Genomic DNA, 24,886 nt, shown 5'->3' with positions numbered 1-24,886 from the left:
TATCTCAATAAAGCTGATATTTAAAAAAAGAATCCACCTTGTAATTAATGGCAGATGACTTGCAGTTTCAGAGCAAAGCGATAAATGTAGTGATACTGTCAACACATGGAGAAGAAATAATAAACAGGATGTAGAGGAAGGTGGGATGAATGAAAAGTAGATCACAATATCCCTCATGCATGAGGTGGGAGATGATGGGACATAATTCCACACCTGCCTAAGTGCTATTCTCTCACTATGAGGTGTTCTCCTTTTTGCCCACCCAGAAAATAACCACACATCCCTGGAGACTCAACTTAAATGCTACCTCCCAACCCTCCATAGTATTGTCTATGTACTTTGTCCTGAAGCTCTTACTATACTTGTCCCACCCTAATGTAATTATCTGCACTTAAAATTTTTCATCAATAGACCCAGATTGAGTAATAAAATTTTTCATCAATAGACATAAAACAATGGTCCTCAACTGGGGGAAATTTTACCCCCAAAGAACATTTTTTGCCATTTGTCTGGAGACATTTTTGTTTGTCATAACTGCAGTGGACACTACTGACATCAAGTGAGTAAAAGCCAGGATTCCGTTAAACACCCTACGATGTCCAGCTCAAAATGCTAACCGTGCTGAGGCTGAGAAACTCTTAGAACTTAGGAAAGCATCTAACACACAGTAGAAATTCATGAAATGTCTGTGGGGCACATCGATGAATTAATGGATGGTAGATGGATGATGAATGAAGATCACGGAGTCCTGGGGCTTTAAAGCATGGCTGCACAACAGAATCACCCCGACCCTGTTCTCGGAAACTGACTTAAGCTGCTGCTGCCAGAACCCACCCCTAGAAGTTGATTTAGTTCACTTGGGATGGAACCAAGGTGCTAATCTGTTTTAAATCTCACCAGGTGATTCTAACATGTAGCCAGAGGTAAGAGGCAGCACTGGCTAAGGAACAGACTCGGGATAGCTTAAATGCCAGGCCAGCTCAAGGCAGATGCAAGTAGAGAGACTGGAAAATCAAAAGTACGCAAAGCGTAGATAGTTCCATACTGGCTACATGTGTCTCCAAATAAAATATTAACTAGGAAAGAGCAGAGAACTGAAGGGAGCGCCCCAGGGCATGCTTGCTCTGAGTGACTAAGAGGAAGGTTGCCCAAAAGAATGGCAATATGGACGGTTGGAGAGATCCCAAGACATGTGGATACAGCAGTATCTTCATTAAAAAGAAATTTAAGAAGAAAAAAGCAGAGATTCAGCAGATGGAAAAAAGATACTTTCTGTAAATTATTTTCACCACCACCACCTACTTTTAATCATCCTAAAGTAGAAGTAATTAGTAAACCATTTAGTCCAGAGCTTCTCACTCTTCAACATGCACATAAACCACTTGCTGGAGTGTCTTCTGATTCAACAGCTCTGCAGTGAGCCGGGGACTCTACATTTCTAACAAGTTTCCAGCTGATGCCAACACCACTAGTCCATAAATCTAGTTGACAGTCACAATAGCAGATCTTCAGTAACTTTTTACTTTCCCCAATGTGAATGAAGCAACAGAATCAGAAGCTTCCAATAATTGTTAAAGTGATAAGTACATTACAATTAAATATCAAAACTCTCAAGCATGCCTTTGTTCATTTTACACTGCTAAACAAAATGACAGAGAAAAGATCACTAGCAAATATTTATATGAAAAGTCTACCTCAAAAAGTTAGTTGAAAGGAAATTGAAAATGTAAATTAATCAAATATAAACTTACTATACACTAAAGTTTTATATTAAAAATGAATTAACACTAGAAATTTCTAATAAGGCATCTCTGATATTTTGGCCAAATAAACTTTGGAGGAGGGTTGGTTTGACCACACAAAGGGAGGTTAAGTCACTAAGAGTACTGAAGAGGCAATGTGGAAAAGTAATTTAACAAATAGTGGCTATGAGGTCTGATGGCCATCCTGTTTGAGACAAACAGAAAACTATTAAAGCCATGATGAGTTAAGGACTTACCTAAGAGCAATTCAAAATATTTTTAAAGGAAAAAAAAAAACAGCTAATAGCGTCACTGTTTCTAGACTCTCACTGCTCTCCTGCAAACCAGTAAGACTGTACCATAACAAAGAAAATTTTCTGAAACAATCTAGTTCCCTTGAAACTGTTCAGGTGAGATGAGTAAGGACATATACCAGCTTCAAACCCCTTCAAATAATACCAAAAGTCAATCCATCTACAACCAGGCCTCATTCAGTAGTTACAACCAATGGGCAAAATTTCAACCTGAAGTATATTCAGATTATATAGTCATCATTATTAGCAGAACTTTTTCTATCTGAGGACCCCAAAAAGATAACATAATTAGCTTTCTTTCATCTAAACGGAAACCTATAGTTCTCAGGTGTTCACAGTGAAATCCTGTCACTAGCATTAATTTAGCAGCATGGACATTCCATCCCAGGAACTCTGATGGCAGCAAGTCTGGATAGGTCCTTGGACACAGCTAGAAAACAAACAAACAAAAAACTCCCCAGATGATCTTGATACTCACTGTGGTTAGGAATAATGCTCTGTGGTTTGTAACAGTGCTTCTCAAACTTTAGAGTCAGGAAGTATCACCAGGGATCTTATTAAAATGAAAATTCTCATGCCTTAGGATTTGGGTGGGCCCTTAGGGGTCCTGCATTTCCAACAAGCTCCCAGTGGTTGAACTGCACCACAAGCAGAGGAGACTTACAACATGGAATGAAAACTCAGTGTCGCCAAAGGACCAAGCACATGAAGTAGAGAGGGCTAGGTGGGGGTCTTGTCCTCTTGGGAGAATACATATGCCTTCTAAAGAAAGCATCTGCTATGCAGCTTCCATGGGTGGTGGCAGGACTTGCTGATTTGTCAGAAATGTCAGAAATCCAGGCTTTTATGGAAAAATCTCCTGACAATGTTAAATGCTATGTAAGCCAACCAAGTCCAGTCAGAGAGCTAATAATTTTATGTGAATGTCCTCATCTGATCCTCACTACAACCCTACAGGGTATTAAGCCATCTTACATCATAGGTAAGAAAACTGAGATGCACAGGAGAGAGAGAGAGAGAGAGAAATTAAGTAACTTGCTTAAGATCTCCACCCAGCAGCAGAGCAAGGATTCAAGCCCAGGTCTTCCCTACCCAGAACCCACATTCCTAATCACTAGGCCACATCCCACTAGTGGGTGGAGGGTCATCCTCCCTCTGCTAATCTAGGTTCTAGCCTGGGATTCTGCTACTTACTTGTACTCTCTTAGTTTGGTCCTTTGAGTAACTAATTTGCTCTTTGGTTTCATGTTCACAGTTTCAAACTAGAGTGACACCATTCCAGTTTGCTAGAGACTGAGGATTTCCTGGGTTATGGGACATTCAATGGTAAAATCAGGACACTTCTGAGCCATCCAAGACAGTTGGCCACGCTGGTTTTCATTTAGAGGTATTATATTCAAAAAAACAACAACTTTATACGACTCTTGTTGCATTTGCTATAGACTTTTTAACTGGCATAATTGTACTTATCTATGGGGTACATAGTGATATTTTAATACATACAATGTGTAGTGGTCAAATCAGGTAAATTGCATATCCATCACCTCATTTATCATTTCTTTGTGTTAAGAACATTCAAAATCCTCTCTTCTAGCTATCTGAAAATATATATTATTGTCGACTATAGTCACCCTGCAGTGCTACAAAATACTAGACCTTATTCCTCCTATACAGCTGTAATTTTGTATCCTTTAACCAATAACTCCCTTTCCCTTCCTCCCTGCTAACTTAGGGAATTTTTCAAGAATCCTGTTCATTTAATAGTTCCTACGAGAAGTTCCACTTTGTCTTTCTTAAAGAATTATTTTATGTGAATGTTCTCATTTGATCCTCATTTGTTTATAGCACTTCATATTGTATATAGATTCTCATATTGCATATGGTTCGGTCCCCTTTTTTTACTGCACAACTGACTTTGTGTCCCCTATGCCCTATTTTACTATGTTTGTTATTTGCTAATACCAGCTTCATCTTTATTTTATGAATTTTTGTTGATAACCAGCTGAAATGCTTAGTGGGAAAGAAGAATATGATATGCGCATAGATGGCTTTTGTTTTGATGACCTAGAAGGCAACTCAGTATAATCTGATTAAACACTAGACTAACTCACAGACCCGATGCTTTTTGTTTCAGAAGTGTCAGTGCATTCAGAATTGTCTCTGAGGTCAAGTGTGACCTGAGAACAGTTATTCCCCACTCTCCCCACGCTCCCACAAGGAGGAACTTGCAGTGGAAGCATCCTGGCCTCACTTCACACCCTCCACACTGTCCACGGGAAGCTAAGTTTGGGGGATTAAATGGCATGCTCAGCTCAGCCCCTTCCTCTTCAGGAGCCAGCACGCAACTCCCACTTGACCCTGCTCCCCCAGGGTGCATGGCTTTGCTCCTCCATCCTATTGGTTTTACATGGATGGGTCTCCACAGATGATGCCTGAGGTTTTCCATCTCTGCCAGTAACTGGGTAGGTACATTTATTTTAAGCACATAGCATTAGAAGCCTCTCTGGCTGCCCACTGGGATCACAACAATGCTCTACATTTCATCAGCAAGAAAGCAAACCTTGATCTCCATTAGTCAGAATCCACCTCTCTCTCCATTGGTTCTGACCTGAGTGGGAAAGAGAAGGGTACTATTTACCAATCCCCTAAAATCACTGTAGTTTGTGAGTACAATGCTTAATTTACTGAACCTTGTATTCAAAAATTCAAATAGTAATGGTTACCATGAAGCTTAAAGCACAAACACTGATAGTGTATTTCACATTGAAAACTTTTAATACAACTGAAAAGCAAATCCTTATTTTTCAATACCACAATTTAAACTGGTCTTCAAGGTCACTAAGTTTGGTTCTTGTTTTGAAGCCTCATTTGACTCTTTGTTTTAGAAGCAAAATTGAAATAATTAGAACAGACCTGGGCACAACAAGAAAAAGACAACTACATATAAGTAATACATGCTATTCAAAGAGAAAACAATAAATGGCTTATTTCCTTCCTATCTGCTTATGGAAATCTACTCTGAATCACACTCTTGTGTATCTATTTCCCAAGAAGGAGGCAGAACAGAATGAAACAGCCGAACACGCAGCAACAGCTATGTCTTCAAAGGGCCTTTTGCCAAGAAAACTGACATAGCATTCAGTTTTGATGCACACTTTTGTAGAAAGCACAAAATGTACAATTTAGTACTTTAGAATAAAATTGATCAGCAAGTTATTTTGACAATTATAAATATTGAGGTTAGTAAAACTCCAGCTTCAGATATAACATGCTCAAAGTGATCATACTGAACCTATTCCTTAGCGCTTATTATGTAATAAACAGAAAGTAAAACATGGTTCACAAATTCACATCTATGACATCTTAGTCCTCCATACTCACAGGGTTCATTGTTATAATTGTGAATTAAGATTATTTGGTATAATCAGAGGCATATTCTATGTCTCTATAGCTTCTTTCTGTTAAGTCACATTAAGTTCCAATTCATTCCATGTTGTCAGGCTCTACTCAGTGACACATATGCATCAGTGTGACTCACGTTCACAAAAAATAAAGTCATATTTTAGCAAATTACAGTTCTAAACCTCCCCCACCACCACACCGACTCCATAAGAATGAGATCTCATACACAAGAAATCACTGCATCCAATTTAGTAAGTCTGATTACAGTAGTCAGAGGAGATTCAGATACTTTCTCTCTAATAAAAACCCTTTATTCAAAAAGAAAGAAAACATACTGCAATTTCAGAGTAGATCAAAGTTTTCATAGTTTATTCATTAAATGAAGATCTTTGATGTGGAGAAAGCAGACCACACCCATCTAACTAAATTTTATTTGTAAGTGAACTCTGCTGCTGGATAAAAACATTATAGTTCAGTCAGTAAGATGGCAGAATGGGAGTTGCTGAGCTCCCATACCCTCACACAAAAATCCAACCAACAACTGTCTATAGACAAGAATATCTTCATGAATACTCCTGAACTCCTTGAACTTGAAAGGTTGAGACAACCCCTTGGACCACATAACTGAAAGAAAAAGCCTCATTCAAGGGGTAAGAGGAAAACAGCAATGGTTTCACTTTGACACATCACCACTCCCCCAACCCTGCCCCACCTCAAGCCAGCACAGCACCACACACCGAAGATTCCTCTGGGCCCGCAGTTTCTACAGTGAGAAAAGACAGTTACAGGCAACATTCTGGGACCCTGAGCAGGAAGCCCACTCATGATTATCTCCTGGGAAACACTGGGAGTACCAGCAAGGCTCGACCACCTACAGTCAGTTAGAAACAAATAACAAAAGTGAGACTCACAGAAACCAGCACATGGATCTTGGCAGTGGCTCTACATTCTAGCCAATGGAGTCACTCCACCAGAGAAACTAGCCAACTGCATTGTCCTGTGGTAAGTATAAGTCAATTGATCTGCCAGGCTCCATTAGCCAGCCTCCCCACCTAACCCTGGTGCTCTCCTTAAGCCTTCCCCAGGCCAGGGAGCAAGGGGAGGTCATTGATTACCTGAGGAGGGTAGCAACTGGCCCCACCCAACCCCAGTAGCCAACTAGCACAACCCTACCAAGCCTTAATGTTCTGCTTAAGGCTTCCCAGGCTGGGAAGTGAGTACAGATGAGTGAATGAATATCTGTGGAGAAAAGCACCTAGCCCCACCCAATCCCAGCAGCTGTGTGATGACCCCACAAAGCCTCCATGCTTTGCTTAAGGCTTCCCTGAGTGAAGCCTGCATTCAAGCATTTCTCTAGACCATAGCCTGGCCCATCCCAAGTGGCTGAGCACAACCACAGAAACCTTACCCAGTCTCCGAGCCCAGCTACAGATTAAAAACAGCAGTACTTCCCAGCCAGGGAAAACAACATGCAACCCTGTGCAATCAGAGGCTATTACAGAGCCCAACCAGTAGCTCCACCTTACTGTGGAGTCCAGTTAGTGGTCTGTCTCATCAGACCACAGAGCACAGCCAGAAGTTCCACTTGTCCTCAAAGCACAGGCAGCAGGATCACCCAACAGCAACCCAACAGCAAGGGCTACCTGTCTGGGGTTGCTACCAGCTGGCCCATCCATCATGAAATGCTAAACTAACCAGTGAAAATCTATGACTGTGAAAGAAACCTTCAAGGCCAAAAGAGGTGGCCATTTCCTCAAATGTGTAGACATCAAGGTTTAGAAAGAATCAGGGAAATGTAACACAACAAAAAGAAACTAATAAAGCCCCAATAATGGACCCTGAAAAAAATGGAGATCTATGAGAAGAGAATGAAGAAAGCCTACATAAATTATGGGACATCATAAAGAGTATTAACTTTCTTATAATAGAATTCCAAGAAAAATATGATAAAGAAAAAGGCCCAGAAATTATATTTAAGAAAATATGGCTGAAAGTTTCGAAAACTGAGTAAATATTAAAACATCCAGGTATAGAAAGCTCAGAGATCTCCAATTAAATTCAAGCCAAAGATGAGTGCACCAAGACAAATCATAATCAAACTATTAAAAAACAGAGACAGCCAGGTGCAGTGGCTCACACCTGTAATCCGGCACTTTGGGAGGCCAAGGTAGGAAGATCACAAGGTCAACAGTTCAAGACCAGCTTGGCCAGTATGGTGAAATCCTGTCTCTACTAAAAATACAAAAATTTGCTGGGCATGGTGGCCCATGCCTGTAGTCTCCACTACTCAGGAGGCTGAAGCAGGAGAATCGCTTGAACCCAGTAGAAAGAGGCTGCAATGAGCCAAGATCATACCACTGCACTCCAGCCTGGGCAACAGAGCAAGACTGTCCCAAAAAATAAAATAAAATGAAAATAAACAAAGAGAAAGAATCCTGAAAGCAGTAATAGATCAGAAATATATCACAATCAAGGGAATCCCAAAACAGCAATCAGCAGATTTCTCAGCAGAATTCTTGCAAACCATAAAAGAGTGAGATAATATAATCAAAGCACAGGAGGAAAACAAAACTGGCAGCCAAGAATACTTCATTCAGCAAAGCTACCCCTCAGAAATAAGGGAGAAATAAAAACCTTCCCAGACAAACAAAAACTAAGTAAGTTTATCACCACTAGGCCTGCCGTGGTGGTGGAAATGCTAAAGGGAGTTAAGCTGAAATAAAAGGCTCCTAATTGATACATAAAACTTATAAAAGCAGAAAACACTAAATGGTATAAGTAATACACAGACTTACTCAGAATAATACTGTAAGGGTAATGCGTAAAGGAATTTTCTATTATAAGAGTTAAAAAACAAAACTACTCAAAACAAATGCAGCTATAATAAATTGTTAAAGGAATCCAAATTACAAAAAGATGTAAAACTTGACATCTAAATCATAAAAAGTGTCCGGGGGAGGAAGTTATTTTATATGTGATAACATTTAAGTTCTTATCAGCTTAAAATAGCCTGTTATAATAAGACTTTTGTTAGTGTTTTGGTTTTTTAAAGAGATGGAGTCTTGCTATGTTGCCTAGGCAGGACTCAAACTCCTGGGCCAAACTGATCCTCCCAGTTCATCCTTCCAAGTAGATGGAACTACAGGTGCAAACAACCATGTCCAGCCAGCTCAAGATGTTTTGTGTAAACCTGATGGTAAACACAAAGCAAAAACCTATAATAGTTGCACAAAATATAAAAGGAAAAGATTCAAAGCATACCACCACAGAAAATCACAAAGGAAAGCAGCAAGAGAGGAAGAAATAAACAACAAAACAACCAGAAACAAATTAAAAATGGCAGTAGCAAGTCCGTACCTATTAGTAATCACCTTGAATGTAAATGGATTAAAGTCTCCAGTTAAAACACAGAGAGTGGCTGAATGGGTTTAAAAAAACAAAATAAAAGGCCAACTATATGCTATCTGTAAGAGACTCACTCTACTAGTAAGGAAATACATAGACCAATTGAAGGGATGGTAACGATTATTCCATACAAATGGAAACCAAAAAAGCTACACAAAGAGACAAAGAAGGTCCTTATACGAGTACCGGAGGAGAAAGATGGTGGCACCTTGCCAGCTGCCCGGGGAGTCAAGCCGGCACCGGCCTGGAGGCCGGAGGCCTTCACTCCAGACTGGGAAAGCCGAGAAGTCACCACAGGGACTACTATCACAGCAGTGCAATTTGATGGGGGTGTGGTTCTGGGGACGAATTCCAGAACAACCACTGGGTCCTACATTGCCAATCGAGTGACTGACAAGCTGACTCCTATTCACGACCACATTTTCTGCTGTCACTCAGGTTCAGCAGCTGATACCCAGGCAGTAGCTGATGCTGTCACTTACCAGCTTGGTTTCCACAGCACTGAACTGAATGAGCCTCCACTGGTACACATAGCAGCCAGCCTGTTTAAGGAGATGTGTTACCAATACAGGGAAGACCTCATGGCAGGAATTATCACCACAGGCTGAGACCCTCAAGAAGGAGGGCAGGTGTACTCAGTGCCTATGGGGGGTATGATGGTAAGGCAGTCGTTTGCCATTGGAGGCTTCAGGAGCTCCTACATCTATGGCTATGTTGATGCTACGTACTGGAAAGGCATGACCAAGGAAGAGTGTCTGCAATTCACTGCCAATGCTCTCGCTTTGGCCATGGAGCAGGATGGCTCCAGTGGAGAAGTGATCTGCCTGGCAGCCATTGCAGAGTCAGGGGTAGAGCAGCAAGTACTTTTGGAGACTAGATACCCAAATTCACCATTGCCACTTTACCACCCCGCTGAGTCCTGAGATTCTAGTATGCAATAAGAGATACCTCGTACTGATGCAAAATTTAATAAAGTTTGTCAAAGAGAAAAAACAAAGAAGGTCATTATATAACAATAAAGGGGACATTTCATTAAGAGGACTTAATTGTAAACATATACACACCCAATGCTGGAACACATAAATATATAAAGCAATCATTACATGACCTGAGAGATAAACTGCAATAGGATAAGAGTAGGGGAACTCAGTACCCCATTTTCAATGATAAGCAGATCATCTAGACAGAAAATCAATAAGAAAACATTGGATTTGAATTACACTTTAAATCAAATGGACCTCATTGTCATAATCAAAACATCACATCCTACAGCAAGAAAATACACATTCTTCCCAAGCACACATGGGACACTCTGCAGGATAGGCCACAAAACAAATCTTAACAAATTTAAGAGGATTTTAATCATATCAAGTATCTTTTCTGATCAGAATGGCATAAAACTAGAAATCAATAACAAGAAATCTTGGATAATTCAAAAAAATGTGGAAATTAAACAACATGCTCCTACACAAACAATAGGTCAGAGAGAAGAAAAAGGAAATTAAACTATATTTTGAGACAAACAAAAATCGAAACGCAACATATCAAAACTAATGGGATGCTGACAAAAGCAGTTTAAGTGGAAAATACATAACAATAAGTGGCTATTATAAAAAAAATCTCAAATAAACAATCTCATAAAACTCAAAAAACTAGAAAAAGAACCAACTAAGGCCAAAGTTAGCAGAAGAAACAAAATAATAAATATTAGAGCCAAAACAAATGAAATAGAAACTAGAAATAGAAAACAATGAATAAAACTAAAAGTTGGCTTTTTGTAAAGCTAAACAAAATTGACAAACCCCTAGCTAAACTAACTAGGAAAAGAAAGAAAGAAAACTCAAATAAATAAAATCCTATGAACTCTTCATCCCATCATGTAATGGGAAGATAATGATTATGGCCATACTTGTGTCTCATGATAATTTTAGCTTATACAAAGAGTCTCAACATAAATGACCAAAAATAAAGAAATGCTTAAATTATCATACACCAATAGGATACACTACAGCCATTATAATGAATGATTTAAAAGAATATTTATTAACAGAGAATGCTCAAAATATAAAGAAACAAATAGCAGAATATACCATAAGAAGAATATAGAGAGAATTTAAAATATACAACTAGAAAAAAGATGAATGTTATTAACAATGAATAGGTCTGGACAATGATTTTATCTTCCACACTTTTCTGTATGTTTCAAATGTCCTTCAACAAATTTACAGGTGTTGTGCTATTTAGAAAGCAATAACAAATACTTTTTAAAGTCTTAAAGTTAAAAACTTCTGCTTGGCCAGGCGCGGTGGCTCAAGCCTGTAATCCCAGCACTGTGGGAGGCCGAGGTGGGTGGATCACAAGGTCAACAGATCGAGACCATCCTGGTCAACATGGTGAAACCCCGTCTCTACTAAAAATACAAAAAATTAGCTGGGCATGGTGGCGCGTGCCTGTAATCCCAGCTACTCAGGAGGCTGAGGCAGGAGAATTGCCTGAACCCAGGAGGCGGAGGTGGCAGTGAGCCGAGATCGCACCATTGCACTCCAGTCTAGGTAACAAGAGCGAAACTCCGTCTCAAAAAAAAAAACCTTCTGCTTATTTAAAACAAAACAAAAATGAAATGAAAGAGGAGATGTTACAATTAACACCAAAGAAATACAAAGGGTAGTTAGAAATTATATGCCAGTAGATTGGATAACCTGGAAGTGAACAGATTCCTAGACCTGGAAGTGAACAGATTCCTAGACACATACATCCTACCAAGAAGATCATAAAGAAACCTCATGAGACCTCTCATGAGCAAGGAGATTAACTCAGTAATAAAAAGCCTCCTAACAAAAAAAGTCCCAAGGCCAGATGGCTTCACTGCTGAATTTACCAAACATTTAAAGAAGAACTAATACCAGTGCTTCTCAAATTCTCCCAAAAAATTGAAGCGGGAGAAAGACTTGAACTCATTGTACAAGGCCAGAATTACCTTGATACCAAAGCCAGACAAGAATACTACAAGAAAAAAAAAATTACAGGCCATTATCACTGATAAATATGGATGTGAAAATCCTCCACAAAATACTAGCAAACCAAATTCAAAAGCAATTAAAAGAATCATTCACATGATCAAGTGGGATTTATCCCTGGGATGCAAGGAGGGTTCAACAAATGCAAAGTAGTCAGTGGGATACACCATAATGTATATCATTAATGATAAAAAGAAGGATAAAAACCTTATGATAATCTCAATACATGCAGAGAAAGCATTTGACAAAATTCAACACCATTTCATGATAAAAATTCTCAGCACATTAGGTTTAGAGGTAATGCACTTCAACATAATAAAGGTCATATAAGACAAATCTGTAACTGACATCATACCCAACAGTGAAAAGTGGAAAGCTTTTCCACAGGATGCCTACTCTCATCACATTTTTTAAAACATCTTAATGTCCTGGCAAGAGTCAGGCAAGAAAAACAAATAAAAAGCATCCTAATGGGAAATGAAGTGAAATTATCTCTCTTTGCTGATGACATGATCTTATATATAGAAAACCATAAACACTTCACCAAAAAATGTCAGAACTGATGAAAAAAATTCAGTAAAGTTACAAGATAGAAAATCAACATACAAATATCAGGAACATTTCTATACATTTAAAAACAAACTATCCAAATAGGAAATTAAGAAAATCCCATTAACAATTGTCTCTAATAAAAAAAATACTTGAGTAAATTTAACCAAGGAGGTGAAAGAACTACATACTAACAACTATAGAACACTGATGAAAGAACATAAAGAAAATGCAAATCGATTAAAAGATGTTCCATGTTCATGGATTAAAAGAATTAATAATTACCAGTCATCCCAAAAACTTACCAAAAGGTAAAGAGTATCTCCATAATGAAGAATCTATATCAACTAATGGGCAAAATAGCCAGGGAGCATTAAATGACAATATTAAATTCACAAATATCAATATTAATCCTAAATTTAAATGGATTAAATGCCCCAATCAAAGACACAGACAGGCAAATTGAATAAAAAGTCAAAACCCATCGTTACGCTGTATCCAGATCCATCTCATAAGCAAGGATACACAAAGACTCAAAACAAAGGATTGGAAGAAGACTCACCAATCAAATGCAGAGGGAAAAAAAAAAAACAGGAGTTGTAACTTTCGTCTCTGACAAAATAGACTTTAATAGTAACAAAGACTAAAAGAAACAAAGAAAGACATTACATAATAGTAAAAGGATCAATGCAACAACAAGAGTCAATGATTATAAATATATATGCACCCAATACAGGAGCACCCAGACACATAAGACAAGTTCTTAATGACTTCTAAAAAGACTTGGACTCCCACACAATAATAGCGGGAGACTTTGACACCACATTGTTAATATTCGACAGATTAACAAGATAGAAAATTAACAGGGACATCTATGATTAGAACTCAGACCTGGAACCAGTAAACTCAGTGAATATTTATAGAATTCTTCACACCAGGTCCACAGAACATACATTTTTCTCAGTATCACATTACACGGATTTTGAAAGTGACCACATAATTGGAAGTAACTTACTCTTCAGCATTTGCATAGCATTTCACAGACTTAAATAAAATATTGGTTGGTTGTTTGTTTGTTACTTTCTTCCCTTATTCCTTCCGGTCTCCGCTGTTAAGCATAATTATCGGCATAAAAGAGGTTTTTAATACCTACTTTTAGATTGCATTCCAGCCTGGGCAATAGAGCCAGACTCCTGTTCTCTCTCCCCCTTTCTTTCTCTTTCTTTCAAAAAAATAAAAGAATTAATAATTAAAATGTTCACACTACCCAAAGTTATCTATAGATTTAACGTAATTCCTATCAAAATTTCAATGTCATTTTCACAGAAATGGAAAAAAAATCCTTAAATCTATACGGAACCACAATAGACCCTGAATAGCCAAAGCAATCTTGAGCAAAAAGAACAAAGCTGGAGGTATCACACTTGCTGATTTCCAAGTATTACACAACTGTAATTGCAACAACATGGTACTGGCATAAAAACAGTACCATGGTACTGGCATAAAAACACCAAAAGAACAGGACAGAAAACCCAGAAATAAACTCATGCATTTATGGTCAATTGATTTTTGACAAAGATGCCAAGAACACACAATGGGGAAAGGTGTCAGGAAAACTGAATAATAAAATTTGGTCCTTATCTCACTCCATGTATAAAAATCAACTCAAAATGGATTAAAGAGACAAATATAAGACCCAAAACTGTAAAACTACTAGAATAAAACATATTTATGTTTTATTGGTGACACTGGTCTGAGCAATTTTTTTTAATAAGACCTTGAATGTACAGGCAAAAAAAGACAAATGGGATTATATCAAGCCAAAAACTTCTGCACAACAAAGAAAACAATGAACAATGAGACAATCTATGAAGTGGAAGAAAATATTTTCAAACAGCACATCTGATAAGGGATAAATATCCAAAATACATAAGGAACTCAAACAACTCAATCGCCAGAAAAAAAAAAATCAAAAATAGGCAAAATACCTGAACCAACATTTTCCAAAACAAAACATAAAAATGGCCAACAGGTTCATGAAAAAATAGTTGGCATCACTAATCATTAAGAAAATGTAAATTAAAACCAAAATGAGATGGTACCTCATACCTGTTAGAACAGCTATTATCAGAAGATGAAAAAGGCCAGGCGTGGTGGCTCATGCCTGTAATCCCAGCACTTTGGGAGGCTGAGGTAGGTGGATCATTTGAGGTCAGGAGTTCAAGACCAGTGTGGCCAACATGGTGAGATCCTGTCTCTACTAAAAATCCAAAGTTATCCAGACGTGATGGCACATGCCTATAATCCCAGCTACTTACAATGCTGAAGTAGGAGAATCAGTTGAACCTGAGAGGTGGAGGTTGCAATGAGCCAAAGTCATGCCATTGCACACTGCAGACTGGGTGACAGCGAGAGACTTCATCTCAAAAACAAAAACAAAAAAAGATGAAAGATAAGTTTTGGCAAGGGTGTGGAAAAAAGGAACCCTGGAACTGATGGCAGAAATGTAATTAGTACAGTCATGATGGAAAACTGTTGGAGGTTCCTCAAACAAACTAGAAGTAGAACTATCATACAATCTAGTAATCCCACTGCTGGGTACATGTCCAAAGGAATTGAAGTCAATATGTCAGAGATATCTGCATTTATCTGTACTTCCATATTCACTGAAGCATTACTCACAATAGCCAAGATATGGAATCAACCTAAGTGTCCAGGAATGGATGAATGGATAAAGAAAATGTGGTATATACACAATATGGAATAATATTTAGCCTTACAAAAATAGAGAACCAGCTCAGCCATAGAGACCCCCATCCAGGTGGCGCTGAAGGAACTGAGCAGACACCCAGATAGAACAGTGAAGCTGGACTATCTGGGGGCCAACAGCCTACCCAGCTGAGAGCCTCAGCAGTTGACAGCATTCGGTCTGAGTGCCTCAAGCAAACTCTGACCCACTCATTTATTCTCTCTGAACAGGTGATGGTTATTAACAAACAGATGTTTGGCATTTTCTCATAACACAAAAATATATCAGGTAGGCAGCTGGTGCCTGCTTACCACTGATCACAGACAATTAAAAAGTATTCTTCATGAGGGAGCCACAGGGGCAGGGCCAGACATCCCGCACTTAAAGAATTGTTTTAGTTCAACCATTGTGGAAGACAGTGTGGCGATTCCTCAAGGCCTTAGAAATAGAAATTCCATTTGACCCAGCAATCCCATTACTGGGTATATATCCAAAAGACTATAAATCGTTCTACTATAAGGACACATGTACACGAATGTTCATTGCAGCACTGTTTACAATAGCAAAGACCTGGAATCAACCCAAATGCCCATTGATAATAGACTGGATTGGAAAAATGTGGCACATATACACCATGGAATATTATGCAGCAATCAGAAATGATGAGTTTGTGTCGTTTGTAGGGACATGGATGAATCTGGAAAACCTCATCCTCAGCAAACTGACACAAGAACAGAAAATGAAACACCACATATTCTCACTCATAGGTGGGTGATGAAAAATGAGAACACATGGACACAGAAAGGGGAGTACTAAACACTGGGGTCTATTGGGGGGAAAAGGGGAGGGCCAGTGGGAGGGGGAGGTGGGGAGGGATAGCCTGGGGAGAAATGCCAAATGTGGGTGAAGGGGAGAAGAAAAGCAAAGCACACTGCCATGTGTGTACCTACGCAACTGTCTTGCATGCTCTGCTCATGTACCCCAAAACCTATAATCCAATAAAAAATTTAAAAAAAAAAAAAAAAAAAAAAAAAGAATTGTTTTAACCAGTGTATGATATTTAAACATTGTCCTGCTACTTTAGAGTACCCCAAGTAGTTTTCTACTTGAAGGGAGGGGCAGCTAGGTTTTCCTTGACATCTTTTTTTCTTAGCAAACACTATATTCTATAATACACTCAGCATTTCTTAACAGTTAGGAAGAATAAACTTTGAGATGAATTGCACAGCAGGGAACCTACAGTCATTAATCACATATTGCATGTTTCAAAATAACCATGAGAATAAATTTCAGGTGTCTTACCATAAAAAAAAAAGTGAGGTAATAGATATGTAAATCACCTTAGCACAAAAAAATGGTGAGGTGATAGCTATGTAAATTAGCTTGATTTACTTATCTCACATTGTATACATACACCAAATCATCACACTCTACCCACAATGTACACAATTCTGATGCCAATTTTTAAAATATTAATGTAAAAAATCACAGCTTGTGAAATTTCACATAAGAAACAAAAAATCCAAATCTTTATATAGCATGTGTGATTTAAAACTTCTTAAGCAACCTTACCTACTTTCATTGGCAATGTCAAGAATGTGAACCCTGTTTTCAGTATTTTATTCTAAAACTGATTATACATTTAAAATATTTATTAAACAGGCACTTGGCTTAAGACAGCACTTAAGACATCATGGAAAATGTAGCCATGAGTTGCAAGATAGAATCTCTGTCTTTAAAAACATTACACAGTTTTGAGGAAGAGAAGGTGTGTATGTGATCCTACAGAAAACCAAAGTGCTCGGACATTCACAGAAGAAAGAAAACTTTTAACAGAGGGCAGCAGGGAAGGGTACACTCAGAGATGATTAGGCTGGAATCACTACCATTGAAGATGTACCTGAATATTTCTGGGAAGAAGTCAGCCTGAACAATAGCAGAGGCTAGGCAATCACTGGAAATCCTTAGACCTGATTAACAACACATTGAATAACATTTAGGTAACTAATTAGAGATTGATTAGGAAAAGAACTTCAGGTAAGGCCATGGAGACATTGAACAGCAAATTAAAGAATTCTGACTTTGATCAATAAGCAGTGGAGAGCCATAGAAAGTTTCTGAGCTGGGAAGTGTGGTTAACAAAGCTGTGCTTTAAGGAAATTAGTTTAGTGGCTGTCAACAATGGCGGAAGGAGAAGAGAGACTTAAGGCAGGGAGGTCTGAAAGAAGGGTCATGACCTAGGTCCCGCTGAAGTTGCAGGAAGAGAAAGAAAGGAATGGGCAGGAGACACCCCGTAGGAATAGAACAAACAACACATGAACACTGGAAGTGGGAAGCAGGAAAGGGATGATTCAATGATGACTCAAATTTGGAGCCTGTGTAATTCAGGAAATGCAAGTCAAGACGGAAGTCTGACTCAGTTCAGAGTTACTGGATTATAGATTTAATAAGAACTAGATTACTAGATAGAAATTTAATAGCCAATCTATTTTAGGGTAATCTTTGTAAGAGGTAAAAGTTGAATCTATTTAAACAGATTCACCAATTGTGACACAGATTTCTAACATAAATAACTGAATGTTTGTTTGTGTCAAAAACTAGTTGTCGTTGTATCCTGTACCATTGTACCATTGCAAGATGCAACACTAGATCACGATGAAATACCTGAACATAGGAGTAGGCTGGGAGAGGAAGTCTGCACATGGAAACTAATATAACCACAATGAGTTATGGTGTTTGACACATTAAATTCATTCCTTAGAACAAATTTTCACCACTAACGTTTGAAAATACTAAAGTATGAAGTTGAAATACTAAGCAAATCTGTTCAAATTATTTCTATCCATTCAAACTAATTTCTCTTTTCCTGTGAAACCAACATTATTTTCTGGATGACAGAATTAATTACCATCAAGAATAACATATTTTATAAGAGTACTAACCTCAACCTTGATTTCATACGAACATTGGTAAATATATTTTAAGTCTGCATGCTCTTATTGACGCTATCTGTGACTTACAAATATGCCTTCTTATCCTACTCTAATTTAAACCATGATACCTTTATATTGAGGTGCTTTCAAGAATTATTTACCAAAACACTTGTTCGCCAAGCCTCACCTGTTTCTGTTTTCTCTGAAGGACTGAGTTTCAGATGTTGGTCTTCTAATGAAAGGCTCACACTGATACCATACAGTGGGTCATCCAAGAAAGAAGGCCTTTTCAGTCTCCCAATGCCAAGAGTCTTCAACATAAAATAGTCTTTTGTGTCATTAACAATGTCATCCTCAGAAAACTGGAGGCATTTCATATTCTCTGCTTCAATGATGACAGCTTCTGACATGTGATGTCCAGTCAAGGCTTTAGTGAGACAGTAGCCTTTAGAACCTTCACATTCTGCACTCTCAAGCAAATTTGCATCTTCTCCCTCAGTTTTCTGGACCTTTGTTTCTGATTCATTTAGTAATGTAGAGATGATGGATCTGGAAAGCGGGGGAAACACAGGTGTTACGTCTTCAGTGTCTTCATTTTCTCTTTCTGAAGAAAGTTTAACGATGAATTTTTGTTTAACTATGCATTCATCCAGAAGACACTTTAACTGTTCTTCAGAGAGACGTGATGTGGACTCTAACTGATGACACAAAACGAAAAGTTTACATAATCAGTTGACTGAGTAAACACACTTATTTTTGGTAAGCATCCAGTAATACAATATAAATGCAAGTAGCTCCTTACACAACACATACAAATAGAAAAATAATTCATTGTAAAGTATCCAAAATGGTAAGGGAAATGTCATAATCCTGCTGAAATCTTCGGCTGGTGTTTCTCTGACCCCACCCATCCCTCAGCATGAACTCCACCACCACCCAATTCCTTAACTGAAAAAAAAAAAACAGGCATACAAGGCAAACTACCCCTACCCTTGGGGATTCAGCATTCCCATGTCTGTCCACAACTCTCAGTGGACAATACTGCTGAAGACAGAAGAGGAAGGGTGAAGGGTGGTGCATCCTGAGATGTGTCCCTGCTTCAAAGCTACAGGTCTAGGCAGAGGCCAGGGGCATTCCAGAGGCCGTGGTGCATTTGGGGAGAATGATTTGATCATACATATTTAATCTCTGCTTGTAAAGGTTACCAGGGCTGAGTGTTTCAACCAAGACCTTAAATATTTAAAAGCATTTTTTTCTTCCAGCAATATTCTCAGGAAATAAATAAAAATAAATCAAATAAAAGTAGAGAGCCACATTCTACAAGACTTCAACAGAACAGTGCAACATTTGAGTTATAACAATCGTGAAAAGGAATAATATTAAAATACAGTGAAACACACTGAAAAAAAATGTATACTTCCCAAAAAAATCGGTGTCTTCCATAGTTTACATGTGGATTACCTAGGAAAAGACTAATCCTCCTTTATAGGGAGGTGAATTATCTGAGAACAAGAAGTTCTAATAAGAAAACTTAATCATGAATTTCAATGACTTTAATTTCTACTTCAGCAAAGTAAAATAACACTATTGGCCTACTCTGAAAGTACACAGTAAAAAATAGCTAAATACTCTATATATGTAAAGTGCTGAAATAAAAAGTTATTATTGGTACTAGTTTAGTTAATTCTCCAGTGTTTTGTAAAGCTCCTAACGCAACTAATAAATACTAGTGTGTAAAACTATTTTTGTGTCATGTTTTAAATTTTTTAAATTATATTTAGCTTATCTATATTAAAACTAGTTTATACAGTAGCAAGTGTCACTAGAAGTATAAGAAATTGTCTGGGAATATACTCTTAGTAATTATTTGGAATTCAAAATTCAGGTGACTGACCCTAAGGTTAACATACATGTCAAGAAAAAGGATTTGAATTATATATTAGCAAATTCTACTTTTAGTCACTAGGCATTTCAAGCATCCAGATATAGTACTTCATCCATAATCAGTAACATTCTCTTCATGCTACTATGCAAACGTAGTCAAGCAGAAAATGAAGGAAGTCCTGCTATGACATTAGATACCAAAAACACACACTCAAAATTTGCTTATGTAAAATTGCTTATAATGTATAGAGAATTCCCTAAGATTTAGAAAGAGCCCATTGAGTGTCATCCTCACCAAACATCCTGATCAAAGCCTTATTATTATGAAATCAACAGACACTAGAAAAAAAAATCAGTCTATACTGGAGGAGGAGGAGGTCTCTAGGGAAAAGGGCAGGAGGGAGGATTGGTAGCTTATTCAATATGCTTGACGATTTCTAAAAGTAATATTGATATGATAGATGTTTGGCATTCTGATGATACATTTTGCTAAATACACAGAAAATGAAGCAAAAGAAATATCAAAGCAATTAAGAACTCTGGGGAAAACAAAAAGTTATACAAAAAGAGGAAACAGATCCAAGATGGCCGAATACGGACAGCTCTGGAATGCAGTTCCCAGCAAGAACGCAGAGGGTGAGTGATCACCGCATTTCCAAACCAGTTTTTATTGCCCACAGATCTCCTGGAGACCAGGAGATTTCCTGGCGGAAAAGCACCATGGTCTCCAGCACTGGCGCAGTGGGTCACCACACAAAAACTCACACAAATCTGGGCAGACGTTTCAACTGGCACCTGGAACACCTGGGAGACAGAGTCATTCATTCAACTGAAAAATAAAAGGGGCTGAAACAGACAGCCAGATGATCTGGCTCAGCGGGTCCCACTGCGACAAAGACCAGCAATCTGAAATGCTCTGGATTGAGAGTTTCACAGCAAGCACACCCAGGATGGTCCAGCTTTGTCAGGGGAAGGGCAGCCATTACCGAGGCAGTCCACCACTACCGAGGCAGTCCACCATTACTGAGGCAGTCCACCATTACCAAGGCATTCCACCATTCCTGAGGCATTCCACCATTACCGAGGCAGTCTGCCATTACCGAGGCAGTCCACCATTACTGAGGCAGACCACCATTACAGAGGCAGTTCTAACTATACCTCTATAAACAAAAATGCAAGAAAGTTCACACAGCAGCTAGGCAAAGCCCACAGTAACTCAGCAACACCTTTGCTGACAGACTGTGACTAAGCTACCTCCTTGCTGAGCAGGCCATCTCTGAAAAAAGGCAACAGCACATCAGGAACTTATAAATAAATCCCCATCTTCCCAGACAGAGCACCTGGGGAAAAAATGCAGCTATGCATTCCGCTGCAGCAGACTTAAATGTACCTGCCCAGCAGCTCTGAACAGAATAATGGAGCTCACAGCTCAGCACTTGAGCTCCTATAGGGGACAGACTGTCTCCTCAAGCAGCTGTCTGACTCCCATATACCAGAGAGACACCTCATAAAAGAGACCTCAGGCTGACATCTGGCAGGTATCCTTCTGGGACAAAGATAACAGAAGAAGAAACTGGCAGCAGCCATTACTGTTCTGCAGCCGCCACAGTTGATCCCCAGGCAAGCAGGGTCTGGAGGAGACCTCCAGCAGTCCTATAGCAGAGGGGCCCAACTATTAGAAGAAAAACTAAAACACAGAAAGAAATGACTTCATCATCATTAAAAAGGACATCCACTCAGAGACCCCATCCAAAAGTCAACTACAAAAACCACAGGTAGACAAATCCACAAAGATGGGAAGAAACCAGCCCAAAAAAGATGACTTAACACTTCACTGTCAATATTAGACAGATCAACAAGATGGAAAATTAACAAGGATATCCAGGATGTGAACTCAGATCTGGACCAAGCAAACCTCATAGACATCTATGGACTCTCCACCCCAAATCCACAGAATATACATTCTACTCAGCACCACGTGGCACTCACTCTAAAACTGACCACATAATTGGAAATAAATCACTCCTCAGCAAATGCAAAAGAATGGAAATCAAAACAAACACTCTCTCAAACTACAGTGCAATCAAATTAGAACTCAGGATTAAGAAACTAACTCAGAACCGCACAACTTCATGGAAATGAAACAACTGGTTCTTGAATGTTGACTAGATAAATGATGAAATGAAGGCAGAAATAAACATGTTATTTGAAACCAATGAGAATGAAGACACAACATACCAGAATCTCTCGGACACATTTAAAGCAGTGTCTAGAGGAAAATGTATACCAATCCATGCCCACATGAGAAGCAAGGAAAAATCTAAATCTACACCCTAGCATCAAAATTGAAAGAGCTAGAGGGGCAAGATCAGAAAACCTCAAAACCTAGCAGAAGACAAGAAATAACTAAAACCACAGCAGAACTGAAGGAGATAGAGACACAAAAAACCTTTCAAAAAATCAATAAACCCAGGAGCTGGTTTTATGAAAAGATCAACAAAATAGACCACTAGCCAGATTAATAAAAAAGAAAAGAGAGAAGAATCAAATAGATGCAATAAAAAACAATAAAGGAGTTATCACCACAGATTCCACAGAAATACAAACTACCATGAGAGACTACTACAAACAACTCTATGCACATAAAACAGTACACCTGCAAGAAATGGATAAATTCCTGGGCACTTGCACCCTCCCATGCCTAAACCAGGAAGAAGTCAAAACCCTGAATAGACCAATAACAAGGTGTGAAGTTGAGGCAGCAAATCATAGCCTACCTACCAAAAAAAGCCCAGGTCCAGATGGGTTCACAGCTGAATCCTACCAGACATAAAAAGAGGAGCTGGTACCACTCCTTCTGAAACTATTCCAGAAAATCCAAAAAGAGGGAATCCTTCCCAAATCATTTTATGAGACCAACAACATCCTGATACCAAAACCTGGCAGAGACTCAACAAGAAAAGAAAACTTCAGGCCAATATCCATGATGAACATAGATGCAAAAGTATTCAATAAAATACTGGCAAACTGATTGCAATAGCACATCAAAAAGCTTATCCATCATGATCAAGTAGGATTCATCCCGGGGATAAGGCTAGTTCAAAATATGCAAGTCTGTAAACGTAATCCACCACCTAAACAGAACCAAAGACAAAAACCACATGATTACCTCAATAGATGCAGAGAAGGCCTTTAACAAAATTCAACAGCCCTTTATGCTAAAAACCCTCAATAAACTCGGTATTGATGGAATGTATCTCAAAATAATAAAAGCTAATTTATGACAAACCCATGGCCAATATCATACTGAATGGGCAAAAATGGGAAGGAGTCCCTTTCAAATCTGGTGCTATACAAGGATGCCCTCTCTCACCACTCCTATTCAAAACAGTATTGGAAGTTCTAGCCAGAGCAATCAGGCAAGAAACAGAAATAAAGGGTATTCAATTAGGAAAGGAGGAAGTCAAATTGTCTCTATTTGCAGATGACATGACAGTATATTTAGAAGATCCCATCATCTCAGCCCAAAATCTCCTGAAACTGATAAGCAACTTCAGCAAAATCTCGGGATACAAAATCAATGTGCAGAAATCACAAGCATTCCTATACACCAATAACAGACTTAAAGACAGCCAAATCAAGAATGAACTGCCATTCACAATTGCTACAAAGAGAATAAAATACCTAGGAAATCAACTAACAAAGGATGTAAAGGACCTCTTCAAGGAGAACTACAAACCACAGCTCAAGGAAATAAGAGAGGACACAAACAGATGGAAAAACATTCCATGCTCATGGTTAGGAAGAATCAATATTGTGGAAATGGCCACACTGCCCAAAGTAATTAATAAATTCAGTGCTATCCCCATCAAGCTACCTATGACCCTCTTCACAGAACTAGAAAAAACCACCTTAAACTTCATATGGAACCAAAAGAGAGCCCACATAGCCAAGACAATCCTACACAAAAAGAACATAGCTGGAGGCATCACACTACCTGACTTCAAACTATACTACAAGGCTACAGTAATCAAAATTGCATGGTACCGGTACCAAAACCGAGATATAGACCAATGGAACAGAACAGAGGCCTCGGAAGCAATGCCACACATCTACAACCATCTGATCTTTGACAAACATGATAAAAACAAGCAATGGGAAAAGGATTCCCTGTTTAATAAATGGTGTTGGGAAAACTGGCTATCCATGTGCAGAAAGCTAAAACTGGATGCCTTCCTGACACCTTACACTAAAATTAACTCCAGATGGATTAAAGAGCTAAACATAAGACTATAAAAACTATAACACTATAAAACATAACACTATAAAAACCCTAGAAGAAAACCTAGGCAAAACCATTCAGGACATAGGCATAGGCAAGGACTTCATGACTAAAACGCCAAAAGCATTGCCAACAAAAGCCAAAATAGACAAATGGGATCTAATTAAACTCCAGACCTTCTGCACAGCAAAAGAAACAATCATTAGAGTGAATTGGCAACCAACAGAATGGGAAAAAATATTTGCAATCTACCCATCTGACAAAGGGCTAATATCCAGAATCTACAAAGAACTAAAACAGATTTACAAGAAAAAAACAAACAAACCCATTCAAAAGTAGGTGAAGAATATGAACAGATACTTTTCCAAAGAAGACATATATGAGGCCAACAAACATGAAAAAATGCTCAGCATCACTGGTCATTAGAGAAATGCAAATCAAAACCACATTGAGATACCATCTCGCATCAGTTAGAATGGTGATCATTAAAAAATCTGGAGACAACATATGCTGGAGAGGATGTGGAGAAATAGAAACACTTTTACACTGTTGGTGGGAGTGTAAATTAGTTCAACCATTGTGGAAGATAGTGTGGTGATTCCTTGAGGA

The 24,886-nt window shown here is 38.5% G+C and overlaps 1 protein-coding gene and 1 pseudogene across 7 annotated transcripts in view; one reads left to right on the top strand and one right to left on the bottom strand.

Annotated features, from left to right (window-relative positions):
• FSIP1 (fibrous sheath interacting protein 1) overlaps nucleotides 1–24,886 on the bottom strand; it is a 195,680-nt gene that overhangs the window by 2,267 nt on the left and 168,527 nt on the right. For 2 of the 7 annotated variants that reach the window (XM_078334396.1, XM_078334397.1), the window contains exons 11-12: nucleotides 18,299–18,809; nucleotides 14,640–14,851 (exon numbers count right to left, since the gene is read on the bottom strand). In XM_078334396.1, the coding sequence (XP_078190522.1) occupies nucleotides 14,766–14,851; nucleotides 18,299–18,809 (597 nt within the window). In that variant the 3' untranslated portion in view covers nucleotides 14,640–14,765. Of the gene's footprint in view, nucleotides 1–14,639; nucleotides 14,852–18,298; nucleotides 18,810–24,886 lie in introns of those variants that run through there. The other 5 variants (XM_078334394.1, XM_078334395.1, XM_054239743.2 and 2 more) reach the window with 4 other exon arrangements.
• LOC100392825 (proteasome subunit beta type-6 pseudogene) lies at nucleotides 8,974–9,779 on the top strand (annotated as a pseudogene).

This window comes from Callithrix jacchus, chromosome 8 (assembly GCF_049354715.1).
Source record: "Callithrix jacchus isolate 240 chromosome 8, calJac240_pri, whole genome shotgun sequence".
Lineage (NCBI taxonomy): Eukaryota > Metazoa > Chordata > Mammalia > Primates > Cebidae > Callithrix > Callithrix jacchus.
This window is presented reverse-complemented; position numbering and strand designations above follow the sequence as displayed.